Source organism: Alosa sapidissima, chromosome 10 (assembly GCF_018492685.1).
Source record: "Alosa sapidissima isolate fAloSap1 chromosome 10, fAloSap1.pri, whole genome shotgun sequence".
Taxonomy (NCBI): Eukaryota; Metazoa; Chordata; class Actinopteri; order Clupeiformes; family Clupeidae; genus Alosa; species Alosa sapidissima.
Window position 1 is genome coordinate 3,745,020 of NC_055966.1, and position 24,320 is coordinate 3,769,339.

General features: G+C 41.6%; 2 protein-coding genes across 5 annotated transcripts in view; both read left to right on the top strand.

Annotated features, from left to right (window-relative positions):
* Positions 1-721: 721 nt before the first annotated feature.
* On the top strand, positions 722-14,954 carry c4b (complement 4B (Chido blood group)). Of its 2 annotated transcripts, XM_042106552.1 has the most exons (41): positions 729-897; positions 996-1,191; positions 1,430-1,601; positions 1,876-1,946; positions 2,027-2,115; positions 2,381-2,463; positions 2,783-2,870; positions 2,976-3,114; positions 3,208-3,340; positions 3,477-3,589; positions 3,883-4,044; positions 4,207-4,377; positions 4,644-4,829; positions 5,268-5,420; positions 5,516-5,645; positions 5,745-5,816; positions 6,162-6,371; positions 6,684-6,795; positions 6,872-6,942; positions 7,068-7,207; positions 7,332-7,547; positions 7,848-7,899; positions 8,229-8,318; positions 8,407-8,613; positions 8,729-8,804; positions 9,042-9,237; positions 9,363-9,467; positions 9,606-9,768; positions 9,969-10,171; positions 10,449-10,607; positions 10,721-10,780; positions 10,943-11,033; positions 11,179-11,353; positions 11,653-11,743; positions 11,842-11,916; positions 12,178-12,280; positions 13,439-13,528; positions 13,815-13,910; positions 14,132-14,215; positions 14,299-14,431; positions 14,649-14,954. In XM_042106552.1, the coding sequence occupies exons 1-41, from the start codon at positions 803-805 to the stop codon at positions 14,782-14,784; spliced, it is 5,187 nt and encodes a 1,728-aa protein (XP_041962486.1). In that variant the 5' UTR covers positions 729-802; the 3' UTR covers positions 14,785-14,954. The 2 variants fall into 2 exon arrangements, with proteins under 2 accessions (XP_041962487.1, XP_041962486.1); XM_042106553.1 differs by lacking the exons at positions 11,653-11,743; positions 11,842-11,916; positions 12,178-12,280; ... (3 more) ...; positions 14,299-14,431; positions 14,649-14,954 and adding an exon at positions 11,511-11,617 and having other exon boundaries at positions 722-897; positions 11,179-11,400.
* A 2,983-nt stretch (positions 14,955-17,937) lies between these two features.
* tnxba (tenascin XBa) overlaps positions 17,938-24,320 on the top strand; it is a 10,305-nt gene continuing 3,922 nt past the window's right edge. The window contains exons 1-9 of one of the 3 annotated variants that reach the window (XM_042107839.1): positions 17,938-18,592; positions 19,068-19,138; positions 20,128-20,828; positions 21,023-21,226; positions 21,311-22,618; positions 23,181-23,303; positions 23,443-23,586; positions 23,747-23,866; positions 23,961-24,116. In XM_042107839.1, coding sequence (XP_041963773.1) covers positions 20,294-20,828; positions 21,023-21,226; positions 21,311-22,618; positions 23,181-23,303; positions 23,443-23,586; positions 23,747-23,866; positions 23,961-24,116 — 2,590 coding nt within the window. In that variant the 5' untranslated portion in view covers positions 17,938-18,592; positions 19,068-19,138; positions 20,128-20,293. Of the gene's footprint in view, positions 18,593-18,956; positions 19,139-19,424; positions 20,829-21,022; positions 21,227-21,310; positions 22,619-23,180; positions 23,304-23,442; positions 23,587-23,746; positions 23,867-23,960; positions 24,117-24,320 lie in introns of those variants that run through there. The other 2 variants (XM_042107838.1, XM_042107840.1) reach the window with 2 other exon arrangements.

Here is a 24,320-nt window from a genome sequence, read left to right on the forward strand (position 1 = left end):
CATCAACTGACACTTCAAAAGGAATATTGTGAAACAGCATTTTTCTTTATGTTTGCATAACAAATTCCTGATATTGCGACATTTGTGTTTATACTAATTTATTATCCTTCATGGAGATATTCAAGGGTACCTTCATATTTCTATTCAGGTTGGCAAAACATTCTTGGGGAAAGAAAACTTGTCTGGCAAATAAAACGTGGCCTATGGACCTGGATTTAAGTTGATGTGGCTGAAGGCCAGGTTTCATAGTGTACCACAGCAACCATTTGGCACAACTGGGCTGGACTGGTATGAAGAAAGCAAGACTGGAGATTTTTACCAACCTAAAGAATTTGTTGTCTTCTGATATGCTTAGTATAGTTGACTGACTTTGTAAATATATGCATATATCTGGAAACAGCTCCTTGAAAATGTTCAGAAATATTTGTATAGGCATTTGCCATAATAGTTTATAGATGTTCTGTTAATGTGTAAAAATATATATTATCCATCTCATTACACATTGAATCACAATTAGCAAAAAATAATTATGGGTGAAAGTTCATGGGGAATTGACATAGAAGCACTAATTTCACAAATCATGTTTTGCAAACAGCCCTCCCCTCAACAAAACTCGGGGTTTCTGTAAATCACGTGACTTAGGAAGGTACATGGGGTCATCCTGGTCAATGACCACGCACTGGGAATGGAATTTAGGTTTTGAGCTGTTAATGGCTGGTAGGAGTTGAGAAATCTGTCAATAATAAAAGCAGAGAAGGCTCTTATGCCGTTACTGAAGCAGGAGTGAGAGGAAGGCAAGGTTATGCAGACGGAGCACACATCTCTCACCACAATGAGCTCTGCTGCCTTCTTGCTCTTCAGCCTTTTGTGGACTGCACAACTTGTCACCTGTCATAGGTAGGTGTCAGGAGCATACTCCTACGAGTACACACTTCTCCATCTTTATGATTGTAAGTTTGCTGTTGCTAATGCTTTCTTGTGCTGTCTGTGGTGAGGTTCCTGGTGACATCTCCCATTGTGTTCCACATTGGAGTAAAGGAGCGTGTGTCCGTGCAGCTCGACCAAACTCTCTTCAACACGCCTGTCACTCTCTACTTGGAGCATGAGACTTCTGGTGAACTGATGTCTAAAAAGGAACAGGTTGTGTTTAACAGTGGGGATGAAGGGAAAACCAAGACTGCTGAGCTTGAGGTACAACCAGATTGGATCAACACAGTCCTCTTCAGACACACAAATGTACAAATTGATCTATGTGTTGTTGATGCTGTATGAAAGGACATATTTTATGGAGAGCATATTATATTGTGTTTACTTATTGATACAAGCAATAATACTCCTGTAATCTGAAAACCTTTTCACCAGAGATATTACTTATTCTTTTGAGGCAAACATTCAGAGGACATGGTGTCTGAACTATTTCTCCTGACAGGTGATGAATAGACCCTCACGCTTGATATCAGCTAATGGAGAGCCGCCATATCTGCTGCTGGTGTGTGAAATCCAAGGAAATCCAAGGAAAAGCACCAGGGTTCTGGTGTCCAAACATAAAGGTTACGTGTTCATCCAAACGGACCAGCCCATCTATAACCCCACTCAGAAAGGTAAAAAGCAACACTGAGAAGTAATAAACTAAGTTCAAGTTCATGTTTATTGTCATGTACTCAAAAGGATTTATAGGAATAAATAAATAAATAGCAGTAATAAGGAATAAATAGCAGTAGTAAAAAAGACATGTTAAGTGTGTGTGTGTGTGTGTGTGTGTGTCTGTCATAACTGAGCAATTACCTAAAAACATTTTAAAGTGTCCAATATTGATTTAGTATTGCATAATATAGACCACAACTATGTTAAATCCTCTGATATCCTTTATTGCAGTAAAATACAGAATATTCACACTAGACCACACAATGAGGCCTCATGAAGAGGTTCTTTTCGTCTCTATAATTGTAAGTAAACCTGAAACTAATCTCTGATATGTATTGGGGGTTTTTATGTGTTGATGTTTTCATATACATTTCTTCCACAGAATGCTGGAGGAAATCGAATTAAGCATTTTACAGTAAAATCAATAAATGGAATCATTTCAAAGAACTTTGACATCCCTGATGTTTCAGAGTAAGATAGACTCTTTAATACTAAATTACATTTAATACTATGCTTTTTTGCACTTTTGGTTAGACACACAATGCATTTAGTTGTCTCTGTACTTGTACTCTGCACAATGACAATACAGTTGGATCCAATTTAATCTAATTACATATAATATTATTTACAATGGCCTCAGATTATACTGCTGTTACACTTACTTGCACCAGTTAAACATGGGCATCTGTCAGCACGTGATTATCACACACACTCATTCTTATGTCCTCAACCCTAGGCCTGGACTATGGAGGATTAGTGCACACTATGAAGGGGATGAGAAAAAGGCTGCCACTCGAGAATTTAAGGTCCAGAAGTTTGGTAAGACGGAATTGCTGCTCTCACTATACTGTCACATCACATCACATCACATCACATCCAATTTGTTCTCTTTTTAAACACCTACATAAATAGACCACACTGTGAGCGAGAACCACAATTAAATGGTCTGGCACACAGAGTACTGATGGTCTAGAGAAGGTCTCAGTTTTGTCATATTTGCATTGCTGTGCAATGTATACATCAAACAAGGTCAGGTGATCATTTCAAATACTTTCAAGAGTTTTCAAGGTCTTAAGTAAACTGAATGGAAAAATGCATTACCTCCCCTTGCTTTATTCATTTCATTTTCTCTATTCAGTTTTTCCCAGCTTTGTTGTATCCATTAAACCAGAGAGAAACTTCTACCTGGCCAACTCTGAGAACTTCTTTTTTTCCATTGAGGCTAAGTAAGATGAGTTTTATTGGTCAAAATTATAATTACTGATGGCATTTAAAACTCTAAGCACTGCAAATCAGCATGCAGTCATGACTCATGATGTGTCTTCTCCAAGGTATTCTTATGGGGAGAATGTGGACGGAGCTTTCCACTCCCGATATGGATTGAAAGTCCGAGGAGAAGATTGGTCAAAAGAAGAGAAAGGTGGACAGAAAGAAATAGACTTTATCAAGGGCATGGAACAGACAGGGACGGTAAAAGACTGATTATGTTCAACATTTGGTTCAGTGAAATCATAAGTTGAAGTGAAATCAACCAACCCCCTGGCTCCTGGCATCTCATTTCAGATTAAGAATGGGAAAGCGCAGGTTGTGATCTCAAACTTTGAAGAGCTCCTTAAGGCAAAGAACACATCAACACATCAACTGGCTGAAGCAGAGGCAAAGCTTTATATCGCCGTCACAGTCACTGATATAAAAAGTAAGAAAAGACAGTATGTTTGTGATTCCGATATTTCTCAAATGTGTTGTATATTTTTAGAATAGATTGATTTTGCCATCTAGTTTCCTTGTGTAGTATGTTGATGCTCCAACTGGTTTCTCTGGCGCTGCTTGAGGTGGTGAGCTCCAGGAGGCTGAGGCTACTCTTCCCATTGTTCTCCAGCCATACTTGGTGGACCTGTCACGGGTCAACTCCCACTTCATCCCTGGCCTCCCCTTTCAGCCAGCTGTAAGGAAACGTTAATACTATTAGGAAGCAACATTTGTGTTGAAACAAAGTCAGTCAACCCATTATGACTACAAAAATAAATGTAGCCTAATGATAGCACATTGGCTTGATAAATTTAGTAAAGATATATTCATATACATTTTAAATATGGGATTTCAGTATATTCTTTGATGGAATAAACCAATGCTTTAGTGGCCTTCAAATGATTGTTTCTTAACTGAGCATTTTGGCCTCTTATTTTGCAAGAATTGAACCATATTCATCTTCTCTTGATGTTTTTTGTTTTTGGAAAGGTTGTTGTCCAGCTTCCAAACGGCTCTCCAGCACCTGGGATCCAAATGCAGATTAAAGTGTCAGGATCCCAAGAGAAACAATGTGAGATAAAAAGTAATAATGATGGAGTTGCATATTGTGGTTTTAACATCCTGCCTGAAGCAGATTCCATTACTATTAAAGTAAGTAACTTATTTATTGTTTCAGAATCACAGTGACCTTTTAAAAAATAATTTCCTTAATGGTGTTAAATATTTGAACAATAATTGAGCTACTAATAAAATCACCCCCCTGTAAGTATTTTAGTTGAAATGCACATGACATGTCTCTTTCTGATGTGCCAGGTTACTGTAGAGGGCGCAGCTCATGAGAAGATTGTGGCGCGTGCCTCCTCTCCCAGTGGCAGCTTCCTGTATCTCAGTGCAGTAAACAGTGTTGTGAAGATGGGAGAGCCAGTTAAGTTTCAGTTCAAAGCTATCAATGCAGCCCCAGCAGATGGCTTCTTCTACTATCTGGTGAGTGGGTGCACATATCTGGTGGCTTTATAGGGTGGGACTGTGCCTATTATCCATACTGCATCATGCCATGGTGCTCATTGAAGGTGTTGCATCGCTGCCTTCTGAGCTGCTCAGAATGCATTGCATCGCTGCTCAGAAGGCATTGCATCGTTGCTCAGAAGGCATTGCATCGCTGCTCAGAAGGCATTGCATCGCTGCTCATATCTTGCTCATAGAGGGCACTGCAGTGGCATCTGAGAACAAGTCTGTTTGTGATGTTTCAGATTATCAGCAAAGGAGAACTCAGACGTTCAGGCTCAGAGAGGGCCACATTGCTAACGCAAGCACAGATATCGATCACCCACGACTTGGTCCCATCGTTTCGTCTCGTCGGCTACTTTTACCACAGCAATGGTGAAATAATATCAAACTCAATATGGGTGGACGTTGAAGATGTGTGCCAAGGAAAGGTGTGTAAAGCATTTTGATACTGCATGTATTAGTATGTTGATGTCAATATGGATTTTACCGCATAACCAATCACCCAGTTGTCAATGACTGGAAGGTGTGTTGTACAAGGATACACCCTTGCATTAGCCAGAATTATGCTTTGAACTCTGAGCCAGTGTAAAAGGAATCAGTCAACAGTTGTGCAGCACTGTTGAAAGCTAGTCTATGGTGAAGGAGGGTCATTCAGGGGATTGTGCATCTGTAAGACATTCTCCTCCCTTTACTTGGTTTGCACAGTACTCTTCTTTGATATTTGAACTTTACAACATAATTGTGGTGCTAGTTTATATGTTTATTAATTTCCAGATAAGCTATGGTTGTTCTTGGATAGTGTTTTTATAATATTACTACTACTAATTGCTAATTAATAATATTACTATTTATTTTGGTATCTTCAGATTGTATTGTCTCACAGTGGACAAAAGGCAGAACCAGGTAGATCTACCAAAGTGAAGATTGATATCGGGAACCAAAAGGCTACTGTAGCCCTGCTGGGGGTTGACAAAGCCATCTATGGCCTGAATTCACCCAATAAACTCACTCCCAAACAGGTAGTTCTTTTGAGTGATGATATCTGGTATTGCTCTGTGCTGTAACGCTAACTGCAGTAAGTTTAAACGTTAAATGGGCTTTGTCTTGTGGGAAGGTGTTTTCCTCTATGCAGTCCTATGACTTGGGATGCTCGTACGGTGGAGGTTCAGACACAGCTATGGTCTTCAATCAGGCTGGACTCTCCTTTATCTCCAGTGGCAGCATGGCATCTCAGATGAGGATTGGTAGGATTACTGACCACACTCTGACCATTTCTGTGAGGCAGAATATTCCATCCCAGAGGTGTGGTTGAGAAGAACGTTATTGTCTGCTATATTCCTCAGGGTTCAGCTGTGAATCAGGATTCAGGCGATATAAACGTTCCCTGGACCTGCAGATGAAAATGTCAGAGAGAGGTACTCTCTAACCCTAACCATAAACATACCTCTTTTGAAAGAGAAATGAAAGAAACCATATTGGCCATCTATCTGCTTTGCTTTTCTTTGAAATAAATGAACTGATTTTACCCAGAACAGACAATTTGTGGACAGAAACTGTACTTGTCCCCAACACTGTAAAAGATCATTTGCTTCTGGACAACTGGAAATCAGGATGATGAAGATGGGTGCATGGTTATAGCTGTGATTAAGGGATACTCTTTAAGCTGCAGCTTTATTTTATAGTTACAGTGCGTGAGTCCATTTCTGAATGATTTTCATTTGAATTATTAATGATTTCACTCACCCTATCTTGATTTGTAGAACAGCGCTACAGCGACAAGAGGCTGCAGACATGCTGCCACAGTGGGTTGGTGCAAATCCCCATGCAAATGTCATGTGAAGAGCGCGCCAAGAGGGTTGAACTGAGGCACGCTAAGGACTGTGTGGATGCCTTCCTTGACTGCTGCCGTGAGGGCAAAAGGCTAAGAGAGCAGAAGATACAGGAAGACAAGCGGAAAGGAATTGGCAGAAGTATGAACTGTTTGACTGACTGGAACGCAGTAGTGAGCAGTTTGAGGAACTGCAACTGTGTAACAGTACACATAGATTCTATCTCCATGGACAGCCAAACATTCAGTGCCCAGGGGGTCATTTGTTCATCTTTATGTAAAACTGTTAATTCAACCTAAAAACTAAATAACACTGACACATTAGCTTCCATGGTCTCTGAAATTCCATTTTCTAAGACTAAAATTCATACAAAATGTTTCACTGCTGATCTGTACATTTAATGATCTGTTCTAAATTTCTATTAATATATGATATTCTTTATATTTTTCACAGCTGTTAGTGTTGAAGATATTGAGGATTTCTTTGATAATGATATGCAAATGATTCGCCAGTACTTTCCTCCAAGCTTTGGTTTTGTTGAAATACCTGTGGATAAAGCGAAAGAGTAAGTTGATCACCTCATCCTATCAGTGGTGAATGCTGTGCTGTCGTGCCCTGACTTGGCCTCGTCTGCTTCTCAGATATCTGTTGAGGATGCCAGATTCTATCACAACATGGGAAATTCAGTCTGTCAGTCTTTCTCAAAGCAACGGTACACAGTCTTCTTTACTCTCTCAGTGTATAATGTACACATACTGTATGTAGTATTCCTCAAACAGTATTACTATACCACATATTCTAAACGTTTCCTATATGTTTTGTTCATTACATTTATAGGTATCTGTGTAGCAGAACCTTTGGACATCACGGTTTTCAAGGATGTGTTTCTTTCTTTGAGATTACCTTACTCAGTGAAGCGTTTTGAACAGTTGTCCATCCCAGTGGTGGTTTACAACTATGGAGAGACGTCTAGAGAAGTACATTGTACCATACCTCTTTATGCTTTTATGTGTGTTTTTGTACCATACCTCTTTATGCTTTTATGTGTGTTTTGGACTAAAACAGCCTTTGTTTACAAAGCCTGTTTGTCTTCCAATTCAGTTTGCTGTTCACATGAAGCAAGTGGATGGACTGTGTTCTCCTGCTGCCAAAACAGCCAACTCCTATCAGAACATTAGTGTGGAAAACGCATCTTCCCTCGTTGTCACGTTCACTGCGGTCCCAATGACACTGGGCTCAATTCCAATCATAATTCAGCTTTATGATCGAGAACATGAGCTTGGTGTGGATGCCATTGAGAAGATGCTGTCAGTCAAGGTCATATACAGTAGAGCTTTGCCTCCTTTGCTTTGCTTCCTTTACTGTCATGGTCATATACAGTAGAGCTTTGCCTCCTTTGCTTTGCTTCCTTCACTGTCATGGTCATATACAGTAGAGCTTTGCCTCCTTTGCTTTGCTTCCTTTACTGTCATGGTCATATACAGTAGAGCTTTGCTTCCTTCACTGTCATGGTCATATACAGTAGAGCTTTGCTTCCTTCACTGTCATGGTCATATACAGTAGAGCTTTGCTTCCTTCACTGTCATGGTCCGCTTCACGTTCTCCTTTTCTCTCCAGACAGAGGGATTGCTGAAGAGAGAGGAAGAGACATTTTACCTTAACTTAAATGGTGAGGTGACATCTATTGATTACAAACTGACATTTTCTAATGTAAATACTAAGTCGTAGTGATTAATCACATGACATGGTACAAAAATACTAGCAAAAACTATCATTTTGTTTTAACTCTTTAATGTAGGGTGATGACAAAAGTTAACTTAATTCTGTGTAGTTTTTGCCCCATATGGTGATGGCGATTGATCATTTTAAGCACTCCAGTAATGCGTTGTGGTGTAATGTTGTAAATGAGATCTGAGGCCTAGAGACTGGAAGATATTCTTGTGTTTAATTATAGCTACAGCTAAAACAAATGACCACGATATCCTTCTCCATTTCCAGAAACGTCCGAGAGGAGTTTGACCATTCCGGGGCATTTTCCAAACAGCACCATCCCTGACTCTGGCACCAATGTCTTTGTCAAGTTAGAAGGTTCTAGATTCCATTCTCCTTCCTAATAAAGTGTTGATGTTTCTGTGAGGCTGTTGTTTCTGATACGCCTGCATGGTCTTTGCTGCAGGAGAGGTGTTCGGCCAAGGCACCGCTGTGCCCATGCTCTCCGCCTCCAAAGTGAAGGACCTGATTAACGCCCCAATGGGGTGTGCTGAGCAGACCATGATGCTCATGTCCCCAACTGCCCTCTCTCTGCGCTACCTGGACCATAGCAACCATTGGGTTCAGCTACCACCAGGGAAAAGGGATGAGGCCATCGATTTTATTGAGAAGGGTAGAAATTGAGACATTGTAGTACATACCGGTGCATACTGTACCTGGACATGGACATGTACTAATAAATGGTTGGGCAGACAGTAGGTAGTGAAATCAGTGTTTCATCTTCTCAGGTTATGAAAGAATTCTGACTTACAAGAAACACGATGGATCATACGGTGCATGGCTTGACTATGAAAGCAGTACCTGGTGAGCTTTCTCTTATCTTCCACAATTCTAAATAACAATTTCTTCATTTCAGCACTATATTTTCCACTTTTATTTGAAGTTATTTTCTCAAAGTGATCTAAGGATCTAGGGACCTATGTATTGTGCTGTACATTTGACTGGGTATTTTCCAGTCTGTCTTTCCAAAGATTCCAATGTAAATAAATCAGAATAAATCTGGACATGGCAATATGAACTAGATGTGCTCTTATGCTGTAGGCTCACTGCCCTTGTGGTGAAAGTGTTGTCACTAGTGGCCGAGCGTCAGACATACGTCACTGGAGAGCAGGGAAAACGAGAGAGAGTGATTACAGTAGAGGACATCCAGCTATCTGTTCAGTACCTGGTGGACGTGCAAAATCCAGCAGTTGGCTCTTTTTCTGACCCTAAACCAGTTATTCATCGAGAAATGCAGGTGGGTAGCCATCTCTGATGCTAAATGTTAAATGCAGTGATATTCCGTTACGGTTCTATTCCAGTGACATAATAGACAGTATCCCTTGTGGGTGTTGTAAATGTGATTGTGTTCTCGGCCCACAGGGAGGGATTGGAGGTGTGGAGGAAGAGGTGTCACTGACTGCGTTCATCACCATCGCCATCAATCACTCTCTCCCTTTCCTGACAGAAGCAGGAAAGGCAAAGGCGGTAAGAGGATAGAAATGGTCTTGCATAGTTTGTGATGAGTATTGGTTCAAAAGTACAAAACACAAAAGAGCTATACACATGGATTTTTAGTGGCTGCTCTCTTGTAGCTGAATTTTTTGTTCTCCTGAAATTCTGCAGGAGGCCAGCATCTCTAAATCTGCAAATTACCTTGTGTCCCGTGTTGGTGACCTGAAGAGACCTTTTGCCCTGGCCATCACAACCTACTGTTTATCTACTTGTCTTCCTGACCGCACACTGTCACAGTCTGCTTGGGAGAGACTTAAGAGTATCGTCACAAAAGGCACGCTGTGTTATGCTTTGAAATCTGTCTGGAAACACAAAATTATTCAGAAGCTAAAAATACAATTTAAGTTAAAGTCTTTGGTTGTTTGCTTGAAAAAGATGGATCTTACAAAATCATACATTTGTGGAATTCTTATTTTGTCATGAGAATGTGCTTTGTGTGATACATTCAGCAAATCTATGTTTTCATTCCATCAGAGGGAGAATGCAAAGTGTGGCGTGCAAATTTTGAGTTGGATGATAGAGGGCGCCATTATATTTCTGCCGAGGCTCTGACTGTGGAGACCACTGCCTATGCACTAATGGCTGCTGTGGCGCAGAACGACTTTTCATGGGCAGACGATGCGGCCTGCTTTCTGGCAACCCGGGAGAAGTACAGTGGGGGCTGGAAATCCACACAGGTTTGCCAATCATTCATTCTGTTAATCTGACCCTAGTCGCTGGTCACCACTCTATGCCACACTGTCCCCTCTGATAGATGCTTTAGCAATCTCACAATCACCAGTACAAATATTTGTAAGATTGTGTCCAGTGCAATACATTTATTTTCATCTTCTTGAAGAAAAAAAGGGAAACCTCTCATTGTTTTGTAGAAAATGGTGTCAGATATGTTCTTACTTGAATATGTATGAGCCAAAAGTACAAGGCTATGACTATCACGTCTTTTATTTGGTTCAGGACACCATCGTGGCCTTAGAGGCTCTTTCAATATATGCTATGAGGAGGCCTAAGTCTCCCTACACTAAAATGGCAGTGTTCTTCCATGTCCCGGGAAAAAGTCTGAGTGAGTCCCTTGCCATGAGTGGCAGTAGCCTTCCTGTAGAGGCAGACCTGAAGGTAACCCAGCATCAAACCCCTCACACACTCAAATCCCTGCTATCATCTACCTTGTGAAAATCAAATTACCATATTTATCTTTCTGTCTGTCTCATTTTCTGCCATTTTACTAGAGGTTAGCTGGACATAGTATAAGTGCAACGGTTAAAGGAGAGGGCCAAGCCAAAATGAAGGTCAGTATTCATGTGTGTTTCTTACACCCGACTCAGTGTTGTAGCACCCATACACTACAGTACTACATTCCTCCTCAACTTCCTCCTTATTGCTTGATGCATATAAAACAAGGTACATTATAAAACATATAATGTATAAGATGGTTTTGCATTCAAATCAAGGTTGTGAAGGTCTTTCATGTCTTGGATCAAGAGATGAGCTGTGATGATGTCTCTATCAGTGTGACTCTAACAGGCAAATTGGACTACACTGGTAAGACAGACTAATACAGCATTGTTAATATTCCATAATGGACAGCAATCATAAACAAAAGCTGACTAGGGAAAGGGAGCATGTCAAAGTTTGTCATTGTCATTGGCAATCAACTGTATATATATTCTTATAATGGCATCTCCAGAGGAGGTTGTTCAGAATTACAACTATGAGTATGCAGACTATGGAGATGAGAGACGTGAAGAGGAGGATGCTCCCCGAACTGCAATTGAATGGTTTGATGCTCGCAGCAGACGGAAAAGGGACACGAAACAGAGTGTGAACTCACAAGAGAATGTTATGTACACTGTTTGTGTAAGGTCAGTAATCACTAAAATGTAAAAGATGAATGTTGTACCATTACTAGATAAACGTTATACTTTTACTAGGTAAACATTATACCATTACTAGATAAACATTATACTATTACTAGATAAACATTATACCATTATTAGAGAAACATTATAATATTACTAGATAAACGTTATACCATTACTAGAATGAGGGTATGTGACATTTGAAAAAAATTGCATTCATAGAAGAACATGAACATGAAGTCATATGAACGGTGACTCTGATCAAAGTTACTTGCTTTGAATGAAATGGAATTTGTTCTCAGTTACAATTTGGAGCGGAACCTCACAGGAATGGCCATTGCTGATATTACACTACTAAGTGGCTTTGAAGTTGAGGTTGCAGATCTAGATAAGGTGACACATAAAATACCTATTCTTTTCTTTTTGAAAACATTGCATTCATGTACACACAGTTCTAGACCTCTATTTGCAATGCTCTGTTTACCTTACAGCTAAAAGAAGGAACTGATCAATACATCTCTCATTACGAGGTCTCATACAACAGAGTGCTCTTGTATTTTAATGAGGTAAGATGGCCTTACAAAACCTGACCCTCATTTGTGTAAACTCATTTATTCTGGTAAAGACATATTCCATTGCATTCTAACTGAGGCACACAGCAAAATGGTCATTGCTAACTATATTTGTCGCATGGCATTATGAAGCTAAAGGGATACATGCGAGACGTCTTCATCCTCATAATGCATCCAAATATCCAAGTTCTCAGTACATGCATTATTTTAAAGTCACACCATTTCAATGTGCATTGTTTGTCTGTAATGACGTAGATTCACGGTGGCAGGGAGTGTGTCTCGTTTGGAGCCAGACAGGTAGTCCCCATAGGCCTGATCCAGCCTGCCCCAGCAACGTTCTATGACTACTATGAGCCTGGTAGGCCCTGTTTGGTTTCTTTATTATTGTGAAACATTCCATTGTTGTTATTGGTGATATTCATGACCTGTCGCTAAGCGCCACCCTTAGAACGCTGATGAGCCAATGACAGTCCAGCCTCAACGGGACTCGGACATCAGCTCGGAGTCGGACAACTCCATAGGAAACAACAGGGAGGAGGCATAAAATGACAAATTAATGGTTATTTATGGAGTTTATTAACTCAAAAAACCCCAACGGATAACCATGGTCAAACTTTTGCATGGGGACGTGTTATACTGATAGCCGGTACCCCGAGAGGCTAGAAAACGGGGTATATTTTCATCAACGGTAGCCTACAGGACGTCTCTCGCGTTTGCAACAGCTCGACGTAATGTATAATAGGCTACTAAGCCAACAACGCGGGCACAGGTTCCCTGTTAAATCCCAAGATGAAAATGCTCATTAACCAACTATTATATTCTTACTACATCAAATATTAACGTAACCTAACATATCTTAGTATCAATCGTCCACAAGCTAGCTAGCTAGCATTAACGTCAGTGGTTTTTGCACTACTCGCCACAACTGCTTGTCACCTTGTATGTATTCTAAAGTTTTGAATACACCCCTCCATAGCATAATTAAGTCCCTTTTGATAGCTTCTGGAGGAAAGTAAATCCTTTAAACACCAAAACGTCCTCAAAGCCTGCTTTCATATACTGTCAGCTGCCATTGTCCACAATGTATTTCTAATCAAGTCTGGTTTGTTTGTCCAAGTTTTCACACGGTAACAATGAGGGGCGGGGCTTAGCGACAGGTCAATTAGCTTGATTGTTATGCTTTTGTCTTTTACTTGACAAATAATCAATTTCCAGCAATGTGAGCATATGCATATATGAGGGAGTCATGGATGTACTTTTCTCACCTACAATTTGCTTGTTCAGAGATTTTACTATTTAATTACAAGGACAAAAATAAAGGGCACCAGGTCACGTTCAATGTTTATAAAGCAACACCAACATTTCCCACAAGTGTTGCTAAATTGGGAATTATGATATTCTACTTTATTGTGATTTGTGATTTTGTGATTTTACCACTGCATGAAAATCCACAAATTTCTCCTGTCATGTCTTGTCTTGTTTTTTGAACCTTGGTTGTGTCTTCTGTATTCCACAGATAGGAAATGTAACACATTCTACTCAGCACCAAAGAGAAGCAAGATGATATCCAAGCTCTGCTCTGAGGACGTCTGTGAATGTGCTGAAAGTAGGCGCTGAGATCCTTACAATAAGTCAGTCTGAATGGCAGGAATACAGTACAGTATACAGATTATCATCAGAAACTCTCAGATTGATTGATAGATTGACACGCTAAGCTAAAATATACATTGTGATTTTGTTAGTCACTTGGATAAGGATAGAGTGGGTAGATGTGTTGCAAATGACAACTAAAATACCTAAACCATAGTTTTAACCATGTATTCAGAAACAGTTTGCTCACTAAGTAAAATGGTCATTTAGCATGTTTTTATGTATGAAAATTGTTTTCTCAGGACCATGTTTCAGAGAGAAGAAATTTTCAACAGAAAATGAGATCAAGAAGTCCCACCGTTTCAATCATGCTTGTTACAATCCAGTCGTGGAATATGGTTTGTGTGTTTCGCATATGCATGCATGCATTCCAAATAGGCAGATACAGTATAGCCTGCTGAATAGATGGAAAGATCATGATCAGGTCTTTGAACACCATATGCTTCTTATAACCTGTGTCTCTCAGTGTGAGCAGCACGGCTGTTTGAAACAGTGTAGTATGTTACAAGACCTACAATGTACATCTAGCATTTGTCTGATTTGACTTGTTTTTTTTTAGGTTACGAAGTCTTCATTAGTTCAACCACGCAGAAAAGCAATTTTGAGCTCTACAGTGGCATCGTAAAAAGCATTTTCAGAGCAAGTATGTACGCTTTTTATTTTATTTATTTATTTTTTTACTTTTTGAAAACTGTCCATGAACTCCTGTTCCATGTTGTTTTGTAGCTGGGGACCTGTCAGTGGGTGTGGGAGACACCCGTGTGTTTGCCAAGAGGATGCAGTGTAAAGAAAGCCTGGAAGTGGGGAAGACTTACCTCATCATGGGCTATGACGGGACCACCAAAAACGCACATGGACAGTAAGAGTGCTCATTTCAGTGGATGAACAATTGTAATTGCATATAATTGTGCATGTGAACATTTAGATGTGTTTTCGATTTATAGTTCATTAGAATCCAATGCATACATCCAATACATGGATCATTTAAACATATAAAACAATATACAGAATGTGAATATTACATGAATGTACTGCAGTGGCAGGTGATGGGTGCTGTCTTTCTGTCTTTCCTGCAGAATGCTGTACCTACTGGATTCTAGAACATGGGTTGAACAAGAGCCTAATGACTGCAGAGCAACAAAGAAAAGGCAGTATTGTAGGGAATTTAAGGAGTTCATAAAAGAATATGAGTTAGATGGTTGCACTCTGTAATCTGCCGAAGGACACAACCTTAATATCTTATTTGAGTTTTTGTTATTTTTTTTTTTGATAATAGTGTACATCAGTATCCTCCTAGGACAATATCCTACTTCAACTACTTCCTACTACTTGTAATGTACCATATAATATAGCCTACTTATAAAGAATGTAGAATGGCAAAACATTATTGTCTTGATTTTTGGTCCACTCATATCTAGAAGAAGTAGAATTGGTTACTTTGGTGTCTTTAACTTTTTTACTCACTGATCAGAGGGTCATTACCCTGACAAATAAGAATGTTGTCTTTATGCTGGGGTACATGCACATGGAAGCCCAACTAAGGGAGAGGCACAAAGGTGCACATAGCTCTACAATGAAAGAGTTCCATCCAATTTAAATAATATTGACATGGAAATCATTGTGTGTTGGTCAATGTTGATATTGTGGTGGGCAGCCACAAATAAGTCCATGTATGGGAAACACTGGTGTCCCTGGACTGGCATGCTGACGGACCTGAAAAGCACTTTCCCCATAATTTTATTTGTTGTAAAATGAATTCTCTCCAGCAAAACTGTCCCATAGATTGCTTAAGTTCTGCTCATAGTCTCAAGTTGCAATGATCAGGTCTCCATACCTTGGCACAAGTGAGTTTTCACCCTTAAAACACAACATTGGTGTTTCATGGCTATGAACTAATTTAAAGGAGATTTTATTTCTTCATAGTGATTGTGCTGATTAATGTCAGAATTAAAGTCCTAATATTTATACATTTATATATTTACATGTTTATATGAAAGGTATCTGATCATATCAGATATAATTGTATCTGATCATATCTGAAATTATCTGATATCTTGTAGTTTTTGGTTTGATATATTTGAAAGTGTGAAGGTCACTGTTTGTGAATGTTATACCCCCAAATCCAGATTGCACACACAATTACTCTAATATGCTCCTGTGTGACAATAGATTCCTTTCACTTGTTCAGTGTGTGAAGAACCACTTTTTACTGACCACACACATGTAAAGGAATACACACACACACGCACACACACACAGGGGCACGTCGTGTGGCAGGGGGTCATGCATCTACCCACTCCATCGTTTTCAAGTCCGGCCAGCACTCAACTCCATTCCTTCAGTGGGGTGATTCAGTTTCTTCTGCCATACCTATTTATTTATTTTTTTCTAATTTTTTTTTTTTTTACGTTTCCCCCTTTTCCCCCCCGTGGTAGTTTGAGTCCTGAGAGAGGCCTCTGTGCTTTGAGTCAACTGCTTGACATCTGCAGGCCATCACTGGGGGAGGGGGAGCACAGGGTTAAAGCAGTGCATGTATGCTAACGGGACAGAGTCTGACCTGGCCTTCTCTCACACACAGTATCTCTCTCTCTCTCTCTCTCTCTCTCTCTCCTGTTTTCTCCCTCTATTCTACACATGCAAGTATATGATCACTCACCTACAATATCTCTTACCTTTTAATATCTTTAATATCTCTGTTTCTCCCACCCAGCATCAAAGACAGATTGGTCCATGACACACGTACACAAAGACCTTGTCAGGACTGACTGACTAAGAGAATAAGAGGGACAGTAGTGCCTGCTATCATGCAGATACGTTAGAGTGGGTGTGGGGGTGGTGCCACAGAGGGAGGAAAGGAGAAGAGAGGAGAGGAGGGGGGAGAGGAGAAGGGAGGAGAGGAGAGGAGAGGAGAGGAGAGGTGGGGCACGAGGAGAAATGGCAGTGGGGTGGAAAGGTGGAGAACAGACCTGGCCTTTATGTGCTTATATTATTTCAATCTGTGAAGAGAGGTCCAATGTAAGCAGCACAGGAGTACTGGCCATCACTTCAATCAGAGCCGAGTCAAAGGCGTCTCTGTTACTGCCATCACCATTAAACTTCTCATTAAGTTTGAATCAATGAAGGCCAAGCAAATATGAATACCCCTAAACTCAACATATTTTCGTTTAAAAAAAATAGCTTGTTTATGTAAATGTTTCTGCATCGCTTAACTGGCTGTGCAGCGTAAACCTTTAACATATCTCAGATTCTTGTATGTTTGCTGTTTTTTTTTTCCTCTGCAAATAGATTTGCAACTTCAGATTATTGCAAGCGTTCTTGTCTTGCTGTTGTCTCTGTGTGCCATGCTCAAAGCCCACCTCACTATGTTCTATTAAGGGCCATGCTCAAAGCCCACCTCACTTTGTTATATTAAGCACAAATTCAATATGGTGGGTGCCACAGAGGAGAGATTTGAAGATAGGAGGACTTCACAGAGCTAATCCTCACAAATTTCACACTCTAAGGTATTTACATTGATTTAAATAAAGATCACTGAATTTGAATAAATATCTTTGGCATTAAGTAAGGCATGGGTAATGCCTTGAGATAAGGATTTTCCTTTTTAAGCTGGAGCTATGTTCAGTTGAGAGTTGCCTTTTTTTAAAAAAAATAATAATAATTCTAGTATTGGTAGAATATTTGAACCATGTAATTTAACAAATAAGTCATATATGAGTTGGAAAACTTATAGAAGCCATGAAAATCCAATCATCCAAGGGATCATCATTTGGTCATTTTCACCAACATGATTTAAATCATTCAAAGCAGGCACCAAAAAACTGTCCAACAGCACAACATGGATGTTGGCACATCTTGGACTTAGTAACCCTAGAGCAGTGTTTCTCAAAGTGTGGTCCGGGGACCACTGGTGGTCCGCAAGCTATCCCAAGTGGTCCGCGGGCCGACGTGGTAAAATATAATATACTGTAGATGAGTTGTTTGCAATATTAAACCAACTTATATGTAAATCCAAACAGTTCTGCAACACTGTGTAAACTACGCCAGTTTAAATCATATGAGTCCTCTGACACAATAAGCAAGGTGCCAAGACAATAAGCAAGGTTGTTCAGTGATATGTCTATTGTGTAATATACTGTTGAAGTAGGTCTACTGTTTTTTATTTTTTAGCTAGGTGGTCCGTGAGGTTTCTATTTATTGGTTAAGTGGTCCTTGGTCTGAAAAAGTTTGAGAAATACTGCCCTAGAGCTATCAGAATTCAATTCATCACTATTGATAAAAACATTCAAACTAAAATCACTTCCCCATTCACTATGCTTGGCACTCAACAAGTCCCAGTGCTGCAGCGTTTGTAACCTGTGGCGGAGGTGTTGTGAGATGAGCCTGTGAGCTTTGCTGTTTGGTTAGGTGTCCGTAGGACTATAGCTGATGAAGGCTTGGCATCCCTCTCGTCCAGAGGCCAAGGTCGGGTCAGCGGAGGGAGGGTGGTCCAGCAAACATGCAGCTTGCCCTCCGCGGTGGCCATATGGCACCATGTGGGGGCGCTACAGAGCACAGACCACCCATTGTGCAGCCCACCGCTGAGTGACAAGAAGCCTTTTTTCCATGTGCATCTGATGGTCACCACCAGCAGTCAGGCACGAACATCAAGGCCGTCAAAGGAAAAGTACTGAGTTACGTGCCCAGAAACCAGTCCACAGTTTAGCATTTTGACAGCGGCCACAAGCTTTTTGATCTCTGCTGCAATGTTTGAACTCTGCTGTAGGATGTATAGTTCATGGAGTTATCAGTTAGTTAATGCCAAATGAACAACTTTTAGCTTTGTGTCTTTAAGTGTCCAGTGTGTTGGTGTGGACAGAAGATGGACAGAGTGGCTGTGTGAGGGACAAGATGCCCTGGTATAGTTTGCGTATAGTCAGCACATGTGGTTCCATATCCCCAACAGAAAGGCCATTCATCTCCACCCACCTGAAGCACACACTACCTGTGGTTTTGCATACCTGTGGAGTCGACGGAACATCAGGTTTATCAACTAAGCACTTTTTTCAGGCACAATGCACAATGACAACAATAAACAATGATAGGAAAAGTATTATCAATCACAATCATTTTTAATTAATTAACAATGTTGGGCACATATTATTTTTTTTAGGTTTTCATGGTATTATCAAAATAGTACACCAAAACGGCAACATAAACACATAAATTGTTGATCAAATTATCCAGATTTATACATACTATAGTAAAACACTGTGAGCCATGTTTTGTCAAACTGGTCTTCTGAAGATCTTCTAAATGTTCAGGATTAACCTTGTTTCTGAACATGATTTGTTAATCCCACACCAGAGTCCAAGCAGGATCTGACAGGCAGGCAGGCAGGCTTCAGAGAGCAGCGCAGAGGAGAGGTGGGGTGAGGGGAGATCTTTAAGTATGGGTCCATTTGCCTTCTCCCCCTCTCCGTCTCTGCTCCCTCTCTCATCCACTTCTCTCCTCACCAGCACACTCCACTCTCTTGAAAGCCCATGGAGGCCACGGCACACTAACAGCACAGGGGAGAGTCCAAGCCTTGGTGAGTTCACACAATCGCAGTCTTTTTATCAACTGTTGATATCTCATTTCTTTTTTGTTTTGGTTTGGGGTTTTTTTTTTTAAATTCTGTGAAAGTGTTTCATTCTGTTTTTCACTGTGTAGACTTTTTGATGTGACATGTATGACATGTATATTTGGTCATTCAGTAAAATGATTCAGTTGGAAGGCATACATACACACAAGACTTTAAATGGACAGTGGTAAATGGAAGGATTTCTCCTTCTTTATATTCATACTGATAATATATATGAGAAGCATCAAGTGTTTAAATGTTTCCCAAATTGCATTAGGGAAGCAAATATATATAAAAAATACCACATTATCGCATATAGTCAACCAATATTTACCACTTCTGGCATCACCATTAACTTTTGCCAAATGCAGTGCATGCAAATAATGTTACCTTTTTAAACTGAATGTACAGCTCTTTGTCTATGTAACTCTATCTGCCTGTCTGCCTGCACTATATGCAACCGTGGGAGATTTTTAGACTAGGCTTTCAGTATTCTGTGGGCTAAAGTAAAGATTATGTAACTGTTAGCTGTAAGACATACAGTGTCTCTGAGCGGTGCACAGTGCTGCTCTGTGCAGACCCCAGGCTGAGGGGATTTTAGGGGGCATTCACAGCAGAAAAAGCAAACCAGACTGAGGCAGGAGTGTACAAGTGGTTATGTGACAGCCGCTGGGTCTGCTCCACTGGGAATGAGTTTATTACTGGATCAGCAAAGCCTGCACATTCTGTCCCCTGGTTTACCGTCACAGAGAGCACCTGATTAATATAGGAGTGAGCCCATCTCAGGACTGTACTGTATTATATTATGCATACACCAGTGAAACATATAGTGTTTTGTAGTGAACTGATAACCCCCCCCCCCCCCTTAGTTATTCTGTAGATAAACAACAGATGTTTGACTGGTTTACTGATTGGTTGATTCATTTGAATATAATCAAATTCTTCTTCTTCTGCAGGAGCAAACCCACCTGGATTCACCACACTGAGACTTTCTAGTGCAACTAAAGGAGAAAGGAGACTTTCACAATTCAATTATTGTCATTGTTTCAGCTCATCTTATTGAACTGCATCAGTTGGTGCAGTCCCATCCTTGCTCAGACTCTTTAAACTAGACCTCCCAACATGCTCATCTCCATAGCTGTGCTCCTCCTTCTCTGCCCCCTCTCCTCCCTTCAGACTCCAACCAGTCTCAAGAGGAATACCACTGGCACCAGCCTGCCCAGTCCTGGGGTCACCCTCAGCCTCCCCAAACCCATCACCACAACTCTAAATGCCAAACAGAAAACCCAGAGTCCACCTTTACCGCCAAAGTCTAGCCCTGCCAAGGCTAATCAGACTTTCGTCTTGTCCTCCCCTGCTAAGACCACTCCAGCTCCTGTTGCTAAGGTCCTTAAAGAGAAGGCAGCTCCCCATTCACATCCCATTAAAGTGGTCATCACAGATGGCTGTGCCCAGAAAGACCAGAAGAAGGAGGCCAATAGGACCAGCGTGGCCCAGGAGAAAGAGCTGACACTGAAGCCGGGCTCCCCGCTGGTCATGACCCACCACATCAGCCTGGTGCCCAGCACCTGCATCGGGGGCTGCGAGGCCGAGATGGCAGCACTGAAGGGCCGCGTGGAGTATCTGGAGAAGGAGATGGTAGCCATGAAGAAAATCTGTATGTCCTGCATCATCACACTTATGCTTACCTCTTTGGTCTGTTAGAGTATACACATCAAATCATTTCAGTTGAACCAGTCTAAACGGTCCTATCTCTACCCCCCCCCCCCTCTCTCTTTCTCTTTCTCTCTCCTCTGTGTCTATCAATCTATTTTCCTCTCTGTCTGCACATCGGTATCTGTGGATCCCTAGGCACTTCCTGCTCTGCTGGACGCTGTCCCAACAACTGCAGTGACCAAGGCAGATGTGAGGACGGGAAGTGTGTGTGTAACGCCGGCTTCAGCGGCGCAGACTGCAGCTCCTCGGCCTGCCCCTCCAACTGCAACAAGAAAGGGAAGTGTGTGAAGGGGAAGTGTGTGTGTAACCCTGGCTTCAGCGGGATGGACTGCAGTAAAGGTGAGGTGATACACTGGTAAGTGCTGACCTCAGAATGACCAGAGGTGGATGCACTGACATCTCTTATGCCTCTGTTTCCCCCAGGGAGTGAGAAGAAGACCAAGGTGACCGTTGAAACAGTGACCATGAAGGTGACCCCAGAGAGCAACGCCATCAAAGAGACCACAACTACAACTGTGAAAAAGACAAAGGCAGACAAAACGCTATTCATGAAGAAAACTGAAGCTGACAAGGAGCAGAAAAAGGTGTTGGTGGTGAAGAAGGAGGAGCAAGGGAAAGGGAGTGATGCTAGCCAAACCAAAGCCAAAACAATTGTGAAGACAAGCATCCTGAAAACTGACATCGTCACCAAGGTCACTGCCAAAACCCCAGCACCCTCTAATGGTACTAAGACTGGGAAGACTGTGGTGAAGACTGTTGGCCAAGTATTCCTGAAGCAGTCAGGAAGACGCCCTGAGCAAGCAACCAAAGGCAAAACAGAGGTGAGGAAGATAGATACAAAGGTTAAGGTCACCACCAAACAAGAATCAACTGCTGATAAGTCCTCTCTGAAGAAGGTACAACTCAAAGATCAGCCTATCTTGAATGTAACTCAGACCTCTGTGAAAAAAACGAATGGTTTGACAGAGTTAGTGAAAGGCTCAAAAGCATCTGTGAATGGAACATCCTCAGAGAAGACTGTACTCAAAACGACTAAAGTTGTCAAAACCACAGGAACACAAGCAACCAACAGTACAGTCAAAGTAACAGTCAAGACTGGCTTGGTTAAATTGAAACCTACACTCACTAATGCCACAGCCACTGAAAAGGACAAGAAATTATTTCAAGCCAATGCCACTATAGTTCTCAAGGAAGGGCCAGTTGTGAAGAAAAAGGTGGAAAGTCAGTTGAATGTGACTATTGAAGCCAAGTTGTACACAAAACAAACAAACAAGACCAGTTCAAAGTCAGCCAGTAGTGTGGTTACTGTTGTGGTCCAGAACATCACGTCCACTAGTTTTATTCTGACATGGGAAGCCTCCCAGGGCCTGTTCCGTAACTTCACCGTGTCGAGGAGAGAGCTCCCTGCAGGGGTTGAGGACAAAGAAGAGGAGGTGGTTGGAGAGGAGGCCGAGAAGGGCAAATTTGAGAAGCAAGATGTCACTGTCACTGGTAACTTGACTGAGCTCATCAAGCAGAGCACCAACAAAACAGCCTCTTCCACCAAACTCCATGTCAGCTCCACAACCAAAGCTGAGGGAAAGAACGTGCGGAAGTTCACCCAAGTTCTCTCTGGCACTGCCCGCTCTTTCCAGTTCCGGAACCTTCGGCCTCAGACTCACTATGCCCTCTCTCTCTTTGGAACGGCTCCTGGATTCCGGTCCAAAATTTACCGCGTCATTGTCACCACAGGTATTTGACCCTCAGCACTCAACACTCTTTCTATAAATCTATTGCTCACGCTGGACATCCCCCCCTACTGGAATGTTCTCTAAAGAGTTCCTCTTATACTTACCTCAGTATGTGAAATTACTGAATGTGTCCTGTCAAAGCCAACCTGGTAGCTTTAAACATGCATGAATCTTTCATGAACATGTGGAATACTTTCTTCTGTTTGCTCATTGAAAATATTGACTCTGGCTCGAAGAGGCACTTGCTGTAAGATTTGCTTGAAGTCAGGAATACATCATAGACTGACTGATATACAGTATACAGTAGGTCAAAATGGATTTCTGGTGAACATTCCACTCCCCCTGATTTAGGAACTATACAATGAACTGTTGAATCCATGGGGAAAAAATGATAAGATGTGCCTGTGTTATCTTTCAGTATTAGGTTTTTTTTATTTGCAGTATATCTAAAGCGTGGAAAAGAGGTTTTGGTGAGGTTAACACCCATTTGGCTCCCTATAGTGGAAGAACTGGAGGGTTTATCTGTATGCCAGTATTTTAGACATTTCTTTCTTTATTCCAAGGTCCAGAGCCTCCATCTGAAATGGTGTTCACCAACATAACAGAGACCTCTGTTTCGGTGTCATGGACAAAACCAAAGAACACAGTAACAGGCTTCAAGGTCATCTACACAAACACTGCAACTGGTAAGAGTAATGAGCTCTGTGTAATCTGAGCTGTGGCTGAATGAAACTCAGAGCCACTCAAGAGATCCACACAGAGGTGTGTCCCCTGGTTGGTGGCCAACTAAAGCTGAATGGAACATAACTGATCTCTTTCCTTTAGGGGCGAGTGGCTCCCTGACCATGGACTCCCAGCTGTCCACTGTTGTCATCTCCAAACTCTCCGCTGGTTCCTCTTATGAGATCAGCGTGACCTCCACGCTGGAGTCCAGTGAGAGTGACGCGGTCACAGCCACGGTCATCACAGGTACACTAGGATTTGAGTCCGCACTACACGGCTGCATCTGCATCTATAAAATGCTGGCTTGGTTTGCAGTGGGCTGCTCAGTTAAATGAACTGACTGCATTGGTACAGTGGCTGCTGCATCAGTGTTTGTTGAAATGTGTTTTCTCTTCTTCTGCTCCAGCACCTGATTCACCCACAAATCTGCAGGCCGTTAATGTAACAGATACCAAAGCACTGTTGGCATGGAAACCTGCACAAGCCAAAGTGGACCGCTACATCCTCAGCTATGGCTCATCCAAATGTGAGTTATTCTGCTGCACCTTGCATGCAATTCTGCACATGTAAGTAAATGGCTAACCCAAGCTAAGAGACCTGTGGGCCTGTTTGCTGTCCAGCGCCCAATGTGACGGTGACGGTAATGCTGTCGGGCAGCACCATGGAGCACCAGTTGCGAGGCTTACACAGAGCCACACTCTACACGGTCAGACTTGTGAGCCAGCTCAACAGCCTCCAGAGCTCTCAAGTCAGCACCACCTTTACCACAGCCAGTGGTGAGAACACACACACGCATGCACTCACACATTCACACACACACTCACATGCACACACTCACACACACACACACACACACACACAAATACATATGCTCTCTCTCTTTTTTTCTGTCTCTTCTTTTCTTCTGCACACACATGCGTGCACACAAGTGCACATTGCTTTATGCGTTTGAACCATGTACATGTATGTGTGTTTGTAAG